This window comes from Rhipicephalus sanguineus, chromosome 6, assembly GCF_013339695.2.
Source record: "Rhipicephalus sanguineus isolate Rsan-2018 chromosome 6, BIME_Rsan_1.4, whole genome shotgun sequence".
Classification (NCBI taxonomy): Eukaryota; Metazoa; Arthropoda; class Arachnida; order Ixodida; family Ixodidae; genus Rhipicephalus; species Rhipicephalus sanguineus.
This window is the reverse complement of record NC_051181.1, coordinates 167,258,077-167,273,972: the sequence shown is the minus strand read 5'-3', so window position 1 is coordinate 167,273,972 and position 15,896 is coordinate 167,258,077. Positions and strand designations below refer to the sequence as shown.

Below are 15,896 nucleotides of genomic sequence, written 5' to 3'. Positions count from 1 at the left end.
ATGCTCGAGAGCAAATGGCCAGGAAATCCTGCTGCCTTAAGTCTGTTCATCTGGTTATTAAAGCTGTTCTCAATCTGTTGATGGCGGGACCTTGACAGCTACGCCATCACACACGCTTTTGTTATTCCCCGCTTAACAAGCTTTGAGTGTGCAACACTAAAAGGAAGCAGGCTTATCTGAGAATGAGGGGCATATTGCTAGCATACATGTTTCGGAAAGAAAAAAGCCTGCTTCTTTTTAGACGGTCTCGTACCGCATAAAAAGAATCGTTGAAAAGACGAGGTTAAGATTGTATTTACAGCAAGAAATGAGCCCTTTGTAAATGTGTGAATTTTAAAGGCACTTCAAGTGTGTGTTGTAAGAAGGATGCCAAACCATTTGTAGAATGCACTCAAGTAGTTGTGTACTGCATTTCTTTATCGTGTGGTCAATGCTACATCGGCCAGACAGGGTGCTTACTAAACGACTGCCTCAGACAGCATGCTAACCTCATGCACGGGTCTGTGGGTAGTCACACGGCAAGTCAATGTTCAAAGTGTAAGTGTACCCCTATGTTTGATGATTTCCAAGTGACGACAAGATACGGGGAAAGAAAGGCCCAAGAAATACACAAAGCCTTTTTGATTCACGTGGCAGGAAAAAAAGAGTGCACGAGTGCACCGTCTGTTAAACACTTAAATAATGAGTATCAAGATAACGAATATCAGTATCTTTTGAGTTGAAGCATGCTTTTCAACGTGTTTGTAAGCAGGGTTGCCAGGTTTGCCTTTTGCACCAATTTGGCTAGTTTTTTATGCAAGTGGCGGCAGAAAAAAGGCGGCGGCTACTTGGCTCCTTTTTGGCCAGTAGTTTCTGGTTTCCTCGATTTGAACCAAATCATTAATATCTTGTAATGTCGCAGCCACTGGCATTCGAGTATGCGGTGCCAAAACATCGGGACCGAGGCGGCATGCTTCCAGCTCCCACAATGGAATTTGGCGCTGGCATTACACAAAAGAACAGACCTTTGTGCACGTCGCTGGGTTTTGTGAAAAAACTGTTGCATGGGGCCCCATTTTGCAGACCACCTATTGCTGAATGCGACTTAAAAGTGCAAGTGGAAGTGAACAGGACAACTGAAAGCTCTCTGCATCCAGGACGCTCTGCACTCATCGACATTAGAAATCAAATATCCGATGATCTCTTGTAACATATCTTAGAATTAGGTATGGACTATGATTTGGGAATATTAACGTCTCGGACTTGGTCATCACATGAAAAACTATTGTGAAAGTGACTGCAATTTATGCTTCAATTCCATCAACCGTGGTTTTGAGCACACTCATGGAGCACACATTTTTGTTCTCGCCACAAGGCTGCTAGTACTTCTATTCGTTAATAAAAGTCGTGCAAGACACGGAGTGTCTTTTCTGCAACAGCACAAGAAACTTTGTCACCCTGCACCAAAAGATTCCCACAGCTTTTTCTTTAATCTCAGAAATTATAATTTTGAGGTGTTCATTTCCACCAAAAAGGCTCTTGCATTTAGTCATATAAATAAAAACATCGCTTGGTCAAAGGTGGTTTTATCATGGAGGAGGTGCAGAAAGCTTGCAATGCCTCCAATCCTGGAGGCAGTGCAAAACCACGTTAGGTGCAGAAAGATTTCAGAAGGGGACTGACTGAAGAGAAAAAGAACAAGACGTTGGCTTTCGCCTTCGAGTCGTCTAAGGTGATGCTTAAAGGGGCCCAATTTTTTGCTCGTAGGTTGCGTACACTGAAGTACGACAGGTTAGTGCCGCAAGAACGGCAGCAATAGCTGCATGCAATCCCAAGTTATTCGATCTAGAAAATTCAAAATAAAAGAAAAGAATGCCTACCCTCAACTCGATTTTCGCGGGGTCACATGACCGCATTTCACTCACCCTATGACGTTTCAGAGAGCCCCAATGAAATGAGCTGAAAGCCCCTACGTAGGGGAAGCTTGCACACCATTGTTGCTTGTCCTTTCCAACGTATTGTTGACGTCATTGCCATAGTAACAAATGTGGTGCCCGACTTGTCAGAACTTGAGCGGGCGCTACTACTTCGAAGTGAGGCTGGCGAGGCTTTGTCTGCTGTTCCTTATGACATTCCATGTCATTCCCTCCTCTCATTCTGAGAAGGGAATTTGTGGAGCGGCAAGGGCGGTGAAACATGGTCGCCCCTACGCAGGTTGTTTGGTGAGCAGCTCGACGAACTACAAGGTCATTAATGAAGAGGATTACTTGCACCGCTTCAACAACAATCAAGAGCTTACCGCATGTGCGGAAAGAGGCAGCTCGCAAATGTACAGACGCAAAAAGAGGAAAGAGGGAGAAGCGTTTCGTATGGGTCAGGCAAAAAAACCATAGGCAAAGTGGCAGCCAGAGCCTCTGTCATGCTTTGTGGTTGTAGTGATCTTTTTTTGTTGTGACGGCGTCTATTTGGAGTTCATTGAAAAAGTACAGAAGAGAAAAACGCAACCCAATAGTAATCTCAACTTTGATGCCACGCCACGATCACTTCTAATGTTACATTTATCCAATCATAGGCCGGCACACATCTTCGTCATTTCCGCCCGCAATGCTACATGCTGATGCGGTCGCCGCTACATGCTGATGCGGTCAGCAGCAATGTAGCGACTTTATTTCGTGATTAAAATACTAAATCATTTGATAGCGGTGCTTAGACCTATGCTAAAATTATTCCCAGCCATCAGCCTAAACAACCCCCAAGTAAAAAAACGGAGGGTTGAATAGTGTTGGAGGGTGGGCCCCTTTAAAGGGCCCCTAAACTACCTAGAGGTCAAAATTTAGTTGTGGTGTGACAGTTGTGCACAAGTCTGAAACGAACACATAGCCGCGAGAATTTTTCGAAACGGTGCCGTAATGGCGGAGTTACACGCGTTTGATCATCGAAACGCTGCCATCGCTCGTTTCACTCTTTGCTTCGCTACCCTCCACTCGTCTGCTAAGCCACCTTGCCCTCCTCGCCTAGTACCCCTCCCAAGCTCACGTGACATACCATCATCGCTGACGTGCTCTTCGAAACAGCGGGTACTTCCGGTTGTTGCGACTCCGTGAACTCCGTGCTCCTCGGCTAACCGCTGTTGTTGCCATGCCGGCCCGGGCTCCTACGAATTGTGCCAGTATGGCCCCTGTGTTGCGTGCACACCTTCAAAGCATCGCCAACATGATGGACCCGTACGGTGACACGTGCCGTGCCTTTTTGTTTTTCCAGTCGGTGCTTTTGCAGCCAAGCACTTATGCATGAAAGCCATCACAAAACATTGTCGGATTCAGTCCACGCAGCTGATCAGACCACTAGGCGTGACTGTGCCGGTATGCCAGCAATTTGGCAGTTGCGTTACGGTCCGCAGTTGCCGATTCGCAAGCGCACACGCAGGGCAACATGATGAAGAACAGCAAGGAGCGCAGGCAGCTGCTTGCAGACTAACCGGAAGTCATAGGTTCTTGTTCGACTAATCGCAGCATTACCTGCATACTGCATAAAGGATTTAACACGTAACACACGTCACTAGACAGACCGGAAGGGCCCGGAGAGGAGAAGAAATTGTTTCTTGGAATTTGTGGCGCGCCCGCGGCTTGCAGTGCTGCCATGTGTGGCATCGTTGATCGTGACGGCATTCTGCACACGATGCGGGTTTCTTGAAATGTTTGAAAAAATATCGGAGGTGGTTGGGGCCCTTTAAGGGACCCTATGAATTCTTTTATCACACACGTGGCTACTATTGGCTACTCTTACTGCCCTTGGCTCTAGTTGGCTACTTTTTGGCTAGTTTTGCCAATTCCTTGGCTATTTTTGTCTTTTTGACCTAGCAACCCTGCTTGTAAGCAGTTTTGCACATGTGTGTCTTGCCTTTCTCTTTGTGCTTCCCCCACCCGATTGTACATATATTCCAGCCATCTGAGCAATAAACTTGGTTGCAAGTGTGCGCTTTGTGCTGTCTTGTCCTTTCCCTTTCCTCAAACACTCTGTGCACAGAAAAGGTTTTAGATGCGAAGTATCTTAAGGCGGAGCTCAATCCGGTGGTGGTGGTGTGCGGCATGACCACCCTTACTGCGCATGCGCACACCCTCTCCACTCCCCCTCACCATTCCCCCTGTCCTCTACCCCTCTCCACTCACCCTCTCCCCTTTCCACTCTTCCTCTGAAACGCGGGCTAGACATGCCGAAATTCTCTCCTGCGCAACGCCGCGATGAGCTCGAGCGCATGCGCGTCCCCTCCCCTTCTCTCTCCTCTCCCACGCTGCCCCCTCTCGCCCGCCTGTCGGCCAGCGTTCCCCGCTCACCCTGTGAGAATTAACGGCCAGACTAGATGGAAGATACGACGCGCGTAGCGTCCCCCTTCGCGTTCCACGACGCGAGGTCGGTGGCATGCCCAACGAACGCCAACAGAACGCGATCGTGCAAGTGCTCCGGCTTCGCATCGCCTCATGGTCCCCTTTAGCGGGAGATGGTGTAATTTTTTCCTTGTCAAATACGTATTACCAACCAGCCCAAGCAGCCACCTCCTTACTTTCGCTAACTGCATGTGTTGTAGGTAGGTCATAGACACCATATCCGAGTTGCAAATACAGATCTTGAAGGTCATGCTTTTTCTCGTGGGAACATGGAAAACGTCATGGGTGACATCATTGTGTGCCAAGTTCGTGGTGTATCTATAGTAGAAAAAAAAATAAATCAAATTTTGATGACAAATTGCCGCTGCAGGCACTAAGAAATCGGACTGCTAAACAGGATTGGATTGGATTCTGGCAATCTAGCGTTGCCTAGACGTGGTGCATGATCAGGTTGCAGAAAGGGAAGGAGGGTGGGGGGGGTCTTTCCTGGAACACTAAAAGAATTTGAAATTAGCAGCGAAATTGGGGGTAGGGGCACTCGCTTGGGTAGGGGCGCTCGCTCGGAATTTCATTGTACTTAATTTTGAAAAAGCATCTCGAGAGACGTCTAGGAAAACCAAGCCCACACACTCCTTATCCAATTTATGGGCAGCACCTTAAAGTACAAGGTAATGGCAGCCATGAAGTCTCTGAATGTGTTCCACAGACACAACAAATTCCAACCTAACAGCCTCTCAACATCCAGCAGAACTCACAAGTAAAAAGATTACCATGCTTTCACTTAATGGGCAGTTTCTGTGCTGTGAGTGAGTCAAGTGGATAGATTCGGGCTACTGCCCAAATGCCAAAGTGATGAGAAATCAAAAACCAGATCAAATTTGGAATCCGACCAAGGAGCAACTTCGCAGAAGCATGCACAGCGTGATGATTTTAACTGGCACAAAGGTGACAGTAATCTGGAGTGCACATATTGAAGCCTGTAAGACATATGTACTCCAATGCACATACTGCTTTATTATCAATACTCGCCGTGGTAGCTTAGCAGGTGAGGTGTCGCACTGCCAAGCGTAAGGGCACACGTCCAATTCCTGGCCACCGAGCCACATTTCAATGGTGGCAAAACGCAAGGAAACTCGTGTGCTTGGATTTAGGTTGTGCGGATCGAGCATCCCTTGTGCCTCAACAAAAGAAGGGGAACCGATTGAGTGGCTCGTTATACACAGTCTCACTTAGACAAGGAAGGCATAGGCAACATTGTTGTTCGTAGTTTCTTTGTGCAGCAAGGACAGAAACGGACATGAATTCAATTAGTCATAATTGCTGCTGTTCAATTAAAAGCTACAACTAATGTCTTCCTTGGCTTCGTCATCTGTTCGCTTCGACAGCTTTCAAGCAGCACTCTTGTGAACTGCCTGCCAATGCAAACAGGACTGTCATTCAGAACGTGCAGTGATTTATCAAGACTAGCGGCATTGCCCAAGTAAGGCGCACCGAAACGGGTCCACCTCATGCACAGATGGCACCGGATCCAGGCCGGGCTGCACCGAAGGCAGACCTAGGGTACGGCCGAGGCCCTGCAGGGGTGGGATTCGAGCCTCCAGGGACACTCCGTGCAGGGGCAGGCTCAGGGCAATCCCTGGCATCGGGGCAGGCCAGCTCTCCACGTTCCGCAGTGCTGCGATGTGCAGGTGGCGTCAGAAAGGAAGCTCTCGTCTCAAAAACACCCGTACGCACCGGCCTCCAGGCTAGGCAGACTTGTGCAAAAGTACTCCCGAGCTATGAGGCAGAGCACACGGCTGAACAGACCAACCAGCGGCAGCCGGGTGAGCACCACGAGGGACTGCAATTAAATACATCATCTCTTATGGCCTGTCGTGCTCCTAAAGTGGCCTTTCCATACTGCCAGCCTGCTGTTACAGGGGCACTGACACCATTTGTCGAAAGCGAGTTTACTCTGCCATACAAATCTCCTCTGAGCAAGTGTGAAGCTCAGCAAATGCCGATATTTTATTTTGATATTAAAGTCAATTTTCCCATGGCGTACCTACCGACATCGACACTAGCTTGATGTCAGGCTACAGCAATAATTCTGGTGACTTCACGCAGCAGTCTGGCTAGTTGTGATGACGTCACGTACCAAAACTTCCAAAATGGCCGCTTGTGAGTCACCAAAACACTCAAAATGGCCGCTTGTGTGTCACCAACAGAGCCACGGTGCAGCGTGGCCATAGAAACGTCACGATATCTTGCACAAGCCTGTGACGAAAAGCTCATACAGTGTTGTGAAGTCAGGGTACAGTAGGAACCGAAACTGGCTTTAAAAACATACTGTAATTACCTTTTCATGGTGCATGCGCGCTTAGCAGTACATTTTCTAGGCTCTTGAGGACCTTGTCTTTCATTTGACACAAGAAAACGACAAATGATAATTTTCGTGTCAGTACCCCTTTAAAGGGGCCCTGCAACACTTATTGAGCACGGTCACAACACGCCCGTAGTCGAGGCACCTGAGAGCATGTGAGCCAAACCTTATAGCACAGCATGCGGCCTGGAATTTACAATTAATTCTAAAAAAAAAAATTCATCTAGAAATAGGTCGCTCTTCTCTCAACAAATGATGCCATAATCCAAAATGACCACATCATAAACACAAAGTCCATGGCCATTGGCTTGATTTGACCATCGTGAGCTGCATAGTTACCGGGGCCGCCGCGAGATGTCGCCACGTGCCCGCGCTGCACTCTATAGTGCTAGAATTACATGCAGTATAGAATTACACCAGCACGCTCATGATCACAATTAAAGAAAGCCGTGCGTTTTAAGAAAAAAAAAGGAAAGTGCTCAAGGTCATGATGCACGCTGACGAACAGACGTAGCTTTTTGCTCCCTTGTCATCATCACCCCCCCTGCATAGGTTTCAGCGCGCTTGCTAGAACGGAAATCTGGGCGAGTTTGTAAGAATGGATCATAGAGCAGGTAGCGCAAAAAAATACGTAGACACAAGCCAGGAACGTAAACACTAGACGAGTGCTTGCTGGTACGAAAGGAGAAAAAAAAAACGCTTAAAGCACGCGACAGCTCCCAAGTCCACTTGTACCTGACGGATCCTAAAACTTTTTGCGGCGGTCGACTCGTGAGGCAAGAAACTTCTTTAATGAAATCATTTGATGATTACTTGGAAAAGTGTTGCAGGACCCCTTTAAACAGCCATGCAAAATTTTTGGCAAAGAAAGGAAAGAATTGTTTGCAGTTTCAGATTCCTCAATTGTTCAAGAATATACCAGTAATATTTCAGCCATACGTGAGAGGCAGAAAAGCAACATTTTTGTTAATATTTGTGACATCTAGACAAAAAAACTCGCAGGTCCCTTATTCATTCGCCTAAGACAACTCAAAGGCGCCACTTTTGCGGCAAGAGTAAGCCAGGAAACACGCAACAGGTGGTGGTGATGTTTTCGCGCCAACTCGCCACAGATTTTGAGGACCTACATAATTCTTTATTAGTGAGAATGTGTTCTAAGGAAACTAGACACATAACATGGAAAGATTAATAAACTGTGGCCAAAATATGAAAGGACATTTTGAAATCTGTGACATCTCATTGAGCTGCTGAGGTTTCAGGCGAACATTAAAAGAATGAAATTTTCGCCTTTATTTTTTCTACTAGTGATAAAAATGTGATGGCAAAATGAATGACCCTAGGGTTCTTGAACAACTTATCTGTCTAAACTAATCTAGTGTTGAACGTTTTAAGAATGTTCCTGTCCTTGCTTATACACAGTGTGTGCCATGCACCCATAGCTGGTGAGACAGACATAGCTTGCCTTCTGAAAATATCCCCTACGCACATTGGAGTCCTTGACCTGTCGAAAATACACAAAGCCGTGGAAATAGGCTGGATCAGCCTGCAGGGCTGGTGCCACTGCTGCATTGTATGCCACCAGGGCAGGGCAGAGCGGCCGCTGGGGTAGTGCGCACTGCCGGATGCGGAACTGGAACTGCGTGTCCCCCATGCAACCCGAGTTGGAGTCCGGGAAGGCCAGGTAGCAAATGCTGCTCTTCTGCAAAAGTATAAATGGAGGTTTTTTGCATACGGTGCACAAGAATGACTATCGATTTGAAGAGCAGCGCCAAGTCAGCCCCACGTCTTTCCTCACCATCATTGTTTTAAGGCGCAGAGTGATGGCCATGAAAGACTGCAACGGCGGACCCCTGATGTTGCCTTCTAAGAACTGCTGTGCTTCTTTCCTTTCCCCCAAGAAAGTCTGGCACCTTCGTTTTCCCTTTTTGCATTCCTTGCAAAGCCTGTTTTCTTTCAGACCAATTAACAGGGGTTGTGATGAAACTTGGCTTCGCCTAATGCAGTTCCCTGCACACGCCTAAGGATACAACACCAGTGGTTGAGCATAAGAGCAATGCGATTTATTTCAACATGGCTCAATAAATAAATTAATTAAAGGCCACAATTTCTTAGCTTGAGAGGTTTGATATTGCTGGTCACCATAAGATATGCATGGGAAACAGGTAGAAGACATGACGGCTGTTGAAAAGACATACACAACACAAGAAAGAAACACAAACACGACGAAACAGGTGCCACTTCCATTTAGTCATTTGTTTTCAAGCACAAATTAGAGAAGAGATACACATCAAGCTGCATGCACAGAGAAATACCACTCGTATCCAATGGGGGACTCATCTCAAGCTAGCTGGTTTATCATCATAAGGCAGAAACAGCGTACAATTCACAAGAGCACCAAAAGGTGCCTTGTCTTCGCTTTCTGTATCCTTGTGAAGTGCGTGCTGTTTTAATAGGATAGCGGTAAACAGCTTGCTTTGTAGAAATTCCGGCGTCGGTGTTGCTGGTTGTGAGCGAAAAATCAGTGTTGTCTGTGAGCAAAATTTCAAGGTAGATGCAAACAAAAAAATAATGAGAAATCTTCGGTTCGAGTGGGAATCGAACCCTGGACTTCTGTGTGACAAGCAGGTGTTCTACCCACAAAGCCGTGCCCGTGCTCGAAATTGCTTTGGAAAAAAACACTATATGAATGTTAAGTAGTGTGTCACTAACATGTGTAATATAGCATGGCAGAAGCATAGAATCACACCAGGCATCAAAACATGCGACATGCGCAATGAGTGGTTGGTTTAAAGGCCCACCAATTACAAAGTACACAGGCACAATTAATTATCAATAGCAGCTGCACAGCAAAAGGAAGACATCATGTAGTAGTGGGCACTTGGCAACTGCATTCCAGGACAGTTTGACAGGGCCAGTTTACAGGCGACAGCATGTCCACCAAGAGGCGAAGCCAGGCTCCGATTATGCTGCCGTGTTCTACTTTTGAAGCTCAAGTGTCCTCCAATTTTTTTGCCTTGTCAGACCTTATGGAACAATCAGCTCTCAAAGAATCTAATGTCAGAGTTGTGATGTCGAAAACAAGTGTTGCAGACATTACCAAAGAAAGGTAGATAAATACATTACTCGTTGCACTAAAAAAAAAATTCACAGCATATCCACGGGTGAATGATGAAGAGCTTGGGTGAAGCTCCTGAAGCCAATGATGGTTACACCGTGAAATCTTCAGTGGTTTTGCCCAGCAGTAATCAAAGCGATAGCGCAGTACATCATCAAAGACGTGACAAACACTGTATTTATACAAGAAATTTTATTATTTGTAAGTGGTAGCTAGACGTGGCTTCCGTTCCCCCTTCATTATAACGGCTTTATGGTCGGTGAAGTGATGGATTGGTGATGGGTCGTAGTGGGATGTTTGCAAAGACGAAGTAGTGGGCAGTTTGCAAAGGTGGCTTCCGTTCCCCCTTCATTATAACGGCTTTATGGTCGGTGAAGTAATGGATCGGTGATGGATCATAGTGGGATGTTTGCAAAGACGAAGTAGTGGGCAGTTTGAAAAGGATCGGTGATAAGAGATACTGTTCGAGAGATACTGCCGGTTACGCCTTACGCCGGACGCGTGACAAGGTTAGACTAAGAGGAGCTTCGCCCCTAAAAGGAACGCATTACCGCCCTACATTACCAACAAAAAGAAGGTAACGTGTTACCATTACCCCCAAAAAAAGTAACGCGCATTACTTCTGCTGCTGCTCCATGGTCAGAAATTTTGATCAGTACACCTTAACTGCCGGAACCCGCAATAGCAATTTTATTAAGCTCACATTATATTTCACATAAAATTTCTAGCCCATACACCGACTTTACCCGAAATACTGATTTAGTGAGAATACTTTGCACAAGTTTGCACATGTGTAGAGTTACATGTGATGTCTTCTAACTGTGTAGTACATGGCAAAGCCATTTTTCTCAATGTGACATTAAACACAAAATGAGATTTCATCATCAATGCTGTCTGAAAACACCACTGCACTCCTACCAAATTTACAGTTATTCGGACCTCTACTGACAAAATAGATGCACGAATATTGTAACAGTAAAGACTGGCTGCAGCAGCCATCTTTCCAAATGATCGTTTTCTGGCATGCATGTGAGCCACAACAACGGTCATCGAGAGCACCTGTACATTTTTTTTATTCGCGAAATCACTTCAGATGCTCTATGCTTTTCTTTTCCAGAAAACGGGGAAGTGGAGATAATTGGAATAAAATGGTAACTAGTAACACGACACCTAATGTTACTAAAAAATTTTAATCTAAGTATGTTACCCATTTGACTTCTCAAATGCTAACGTTACTAAGTTACTGAAAAAAATGCCGGGCCTACGCGCTACACGCAGCAGTCACAGCGAAAGCTGGAAGAGCGGCCTTTCTAGAGCCCGTTGTAAACTCTGTTGGGGCAACCAATACAAGTACACTTGCAAGGTATGCCATAAATCATCATAATTTTTGTCCCTTAGGGAAGCACCCACTATGCCATTATTCGTCATTCTGTGGAGAACCATGGCACCCGCTACACATCTGTAAGGCATTATATGCACTTTATGTTGTGGCAGATGGTGATGAAGAGTTATGGCTGAGCCCTTTCGTAATGAGCGGGAAGCTTTAAACCACTCACTCACTACGCAATTCACATTGTGTGACACCTGGTGGTTATTTTACTCTTCTACCACGCTATATTACACATAGACTCAAACCTCGATATAACGAACATGGATATAACGAATTATCGGTTATAACGAAGTAAGTGAATAATAGTCTTGTCATAGATATAGTGTTACAAATAAACGTTTATACCGAATTTTCAAATATAACAAAGTTATTTTTATGGCAGATGTGACTTTGTTATAAGGAGGTTTGAGTGTATTAATGCGATTCCTTGCCCAACAATGCGCCTGTATAGGGTCTTTTTGCGAAGGAGTTTCAAGCAGTGCCGTGGCTCTGTGGTAGAATACTCGACTGCCGTGCAGACGCCTCGGGTTCAAATCCCGTCTGATCCTGGATATTTTTTTCTCATTTCATTTTTTCTTATTTCATGTGATAGCGGTTACAGGCAGCGGCAGCGGTGGATAACAACGGCACCACAATTTGCTGTTGTTGTGATCTCATAACAGCTTTTGCTGTAAAAATTAACACGTTACCAGTAACGCCATTACTTGCAACACATTACCACCAACATTGCGTGGCACTAATGCAAGCCATCCGACCTTCAGAGCGCAGCTCTTAGGCGCCCGTTCCTGCGTTGAGCGGTGTCGCCGTCGGCGTAACCGACAGAGCAAACGAGGATGAAAGAGAGCAAACATTTCTTTCTCTGTACCCTCAGTCAGAGCTCGTGCGCATGCACGGCTGGCACGTGCCCTGCGGCGGGCTTTGCTTGACATAATGGGGATTTTGGTGTTTAGCTTCGTTCGCGACGCCTGCAATGCACAGAGTAGCACTGTAGCGCTGGCAGTTTCTGCGGCAATATGCAACGAATGTTACACTGCTATAATTGCAGATAGCCAAAACTTCAAACACAGCTGGCGTTGCCCCAACACGAAGCTGCACTCAGAATTCGCATTATGCAGTATCGTAATCATCGGTGAAAATTTTTATGTAAAAGACTTATATTAATTCTGATAGTTGCTCCTGCCAAAAGCCTTAAAGGGGTGGTGCCATCAAATTTCGAGGCTATAACAAGCCTGTTGTGGGTTTCCTCTGTATGCAAGGACATTCCACACGAAGGGTCGGACACAGCAAACGTTTAGAATATATTTTAATTCACTTCCAAAGTGTACCTAAATGCTCATTCTCCCGATCGAAACCCATCGCTAGCGCGCCAACAGTGACATAGATCTGTAGGATGGGCAACGAAAGTTGTAGTGACGTCACACCAAATCTGCTGTAGTAATGTGAGTGACCTCCGGACCTCCGCCACTTCCGCAACGTACGTACCGGCTGTAATGAACTAGAATACATTCTAGTTCACTGTAGTACCGGCAAAGCATCGGTTGCTACATCACTCCCCGAGTTTCGATCGCTTCCTGGCTATGTGCGTCACAGCCTTGTGTGGTCACGTGACCACGCCTCCTACACTTTTACGTCACTGCCCAACCTCGGCGCCCAGAAACCGAAACCGAAAGTTGTCCAAATCAAAAGGCGATATTAAGTTATTTAGCGAGAATACATGAATCTTGGCTCGTGCATCATGCTTCCTGGAGCTATAGGAAACGCTTACAGCAAAGAATGCGCAAGCCACAAATTTGGTGGCACCACCCCTTTAATCTCATGAAACTACAGTTCACATTTGAAGACCTAGCAGAGCACATGCAGGTGTAAAAGTTTATGTTCCCTGGTTCATTTGTTAAGACCATAGGTCGGCGAAAAAAGTGCTCACTCAGACTCAGTCAAGGGATATTATATGTTATGTACTTAAGGCTCACTCATACTCAGACTCACCAAAATCCTCCTCAACCAGACTCACTCGGACCCAAAATCACCAGAATATTACTCACCCGGACTCACGACCTGATCTGAGCCTGGGTTAGCCGACTCAAGAGTGAGTTTGCTGACCTATGGTTAAGACAGTGGTCAACACAGAAATTGATTCACGCAAGGGAGAAATTGATGCACGACTTGTGTCCAACGATTGGCATAAACAGTGGCATGCTTTTTACTGCTGCATCTTTCACACTAAACATTTACCAGCACAAGGATGGTCTGGCTCCCTTTCCACTGTGACAGGGCTGGTCCCTACGTGCGGCAAGTGGATTTTTCATCCACTCCATGTTGTTTGTGTCTTCCTCTTTCTTGTGCTCTGTCTTTTGCGCTGTTTTCTTTTCGCTACGTTGTACATCCACCTGAGCTCTATTTCCTTCCCATTTATGTCATAGTCACTTGACTACAACATATATGTCCCTGATACCTTCCTTGCTTCAGTTTCATTTGGTGGTGTCTAACAAAATAAACGAGCCCTCGATCAATCTTTTGTTCAGGAGCGTAGGCAATTATTTTTTTTTTTTCGCCAGAAAAGACGGGAGGATTCAACTTCCCTTAGTGTATGTTTGTGAGTGTGTTTGTGTGTGTGTCTATATATATATATATATATATATATATATATATATGTTTTAACTCATCCCCCGAGGAAGGGAGGTCCCCTCCCGAAACTGTTGGGAAATAAATATTTATATCACTCTTGACAACGCCTCCGTTGTATTATACCCATTACTCGAGAAGAACTGGCCCATTGAACCATATATACACTTATATATATATATCAGTAGTAGAGCATCGGACGAGTTTATTCGAAGGTTGCAGGTTCGGTCCCTGCAAGTTATCTTTTTGTCCTCTTTACTTTCTTCACATTTACATCATAATTACTACGAATAACGTTCCTTGGCATTATTGTGTGTTAGTTCTCATTAATAATGTGTCTAACAAAGAAAAATCGATCCCTTAAAAAGTTATACACACACACACGCGCAAGTGGTGCTGTATGTGACAATATTTACATGTGCAAAATTGAAAAATACCCCCCCCCCCCCCCGGCTACGCCGGCGCACTGTGGTATGACGATACAATAAATTATTTTTTCTCAGTCGGCTGCCACATTGCGTTTTAAAAAGAAATTGAAGCGAGTTTTTCAGCATCTCAGATTTTCTCTTGGAGCACCTTGTAGTACGCTTGCTACGGCAGTTTTAAACGACTTTTACATTTGCGGTACTAAATCTTTTCTTCTTTTTTTGCCTATCTGGGGTATTTCTTTCGGAACTTTCTATTTAAAACTAAATGGCGCCTTCCATCCATGACTTATCCCCACTTGACACCCGGCTTTCGCTAGGCACCGGTTCTTTAGAACTTATTAGCAGAACAGAGCAACCTGATGCGTCGTCTGTAAACTAGAAAAAAAAAATACACACACACACACGTACTATTACTGCCACACAAAAAATGACACTTCAAATTGTGACACGGGGCCAGAGGAGATGCTTCAGCAAGATTTCTCATCTTGGCGGGGAAAAAAAATACTTAGAAGGCGAAGACGAAAGTTGTCGCGCAGTAGGTGCATCGACACAAACAAACATTTCAACACGCTGACCGCAGTCATCACTTGACAACTTAAGTCTTTCATCGCATTACAGGCACTTTTTGGAGGTTTAATTAGACTCCAACTTGCTCACCTCTTTTTCGGAAAGTTGCGCATCACTCGGCAGCACCATCTGAAATCAAGTGCACATCATCGCCACCGTCACACGCACGGAGTACGACTTGGGGACTCTTCTGACGGCCAAAAAATAGAGGAAACATGCGAAAGTGTTGTGAGCAAGCCGCGAACTACCTCCATCGCCTGGCCCAACTCCAGGTCGAAGGCGACAACACATATGCAGTGCATCCAGTTCGAGAGATTCTCGCACGCAGCAAGTCGCGATGAACTGTCATCTCGTCTCGACGAACTGCTTGCTTCCTTGACGTCCATCTTCCCCACCATGGCAACTGAATCAGCGTTGACCGATGCGTCCCTAGTTTCCGCCAAACACAGCAGGCGCTGTCATGCCAGCCCTTCGCCATGCCCAGCAGTGAAGTTCCGTGCAGGAAATTTTCCCTTTTTCGTGAAATTCCCAGCCGTCATTTCGGGCGAAAGAAAAAAAGGGAATCTTTGTGATATTTCAGGGAATTTCAAGAATGGTGAGTTCCCCTAAAAAAAATTACACCATCTCCCGCTAAAGGGGACCATGAGGCGATGTGAAGCCGGTTGCACGATCGCGTTCCGTTGGCGTTCGTTGGACATGCTACCAACCTCGGATAGTTATTAACGGTGTTATTCGCGTGCCCTTCGCTTCGCAGCTTTGTCTTGAGTGGACGCAATTGGACTGATGCTGACGCGTGCTTGCGTCAGCCCACTCACTGACCGGACTGTTGCTTCCATCACGCTTCATCGGAAGCCAATGGAATCAGGCGGAGTCAACCAAAGCAAACGCTGCACTGAACGCGCTCTGCGCTCTAACCACTCTAACCGTTTAGAGGAGGAGAGTAGCGCAGAGAGTAGCGCATGCGCCGCGAAAGCAAAAGCGAGAACGCAGGAGAAGCGCAAGTCGAGAAGTGGAGAGTAACGCGCAGCTGTCGGAGAGAGGGAAGGAG

General features: G+C 46.0%; 1 protein-coding gene across 2 annotated transcripts in view; it reads right to left on the bottom strand.

The window, feature by feature from the left end:
- Window positions 1-15,286, bottom strand: part of LOC119397020 (protein DENND6B) — a 96,848-nt gene extending 81,562 nt beyond the window's left edge. The window contains exons 1-5 of one of the 2 annotated variants that reach the window (XM_037664441.2): window positions 15,097-15,286; window positions 14,939-14,977; window positions 8,189-8,425; window positions 6,099-6,204; window positions 5,856-6,039 (exon numbers count right to left, since the gene is read on the bottom strand). In XM_037664441.2, coding sequence (XP_037520369.1) covers window positions 5,856-6,039; window positions 6,099-6,204; window positions 8,189-8,425; window positions 14,939-14,977; window positions 15,097-15,246 — 716 coding nt within the window. In that variant the 5' untranslated portion in view covers window positions 15,247-15,286. The remainder of the gene's footprint in view (window positions 1-5,855; window positions 6,040-6,098; window positions 6,205-8,188; window positions 8,426-14,938; window positions 14,978-15,096) is intronic. The other variant, XM_037664439.2, reaches the window with a different exon arrangement.
- Between the last annotated feature and the right edge of the window lie 610 nt (window positions 15,287-15,896).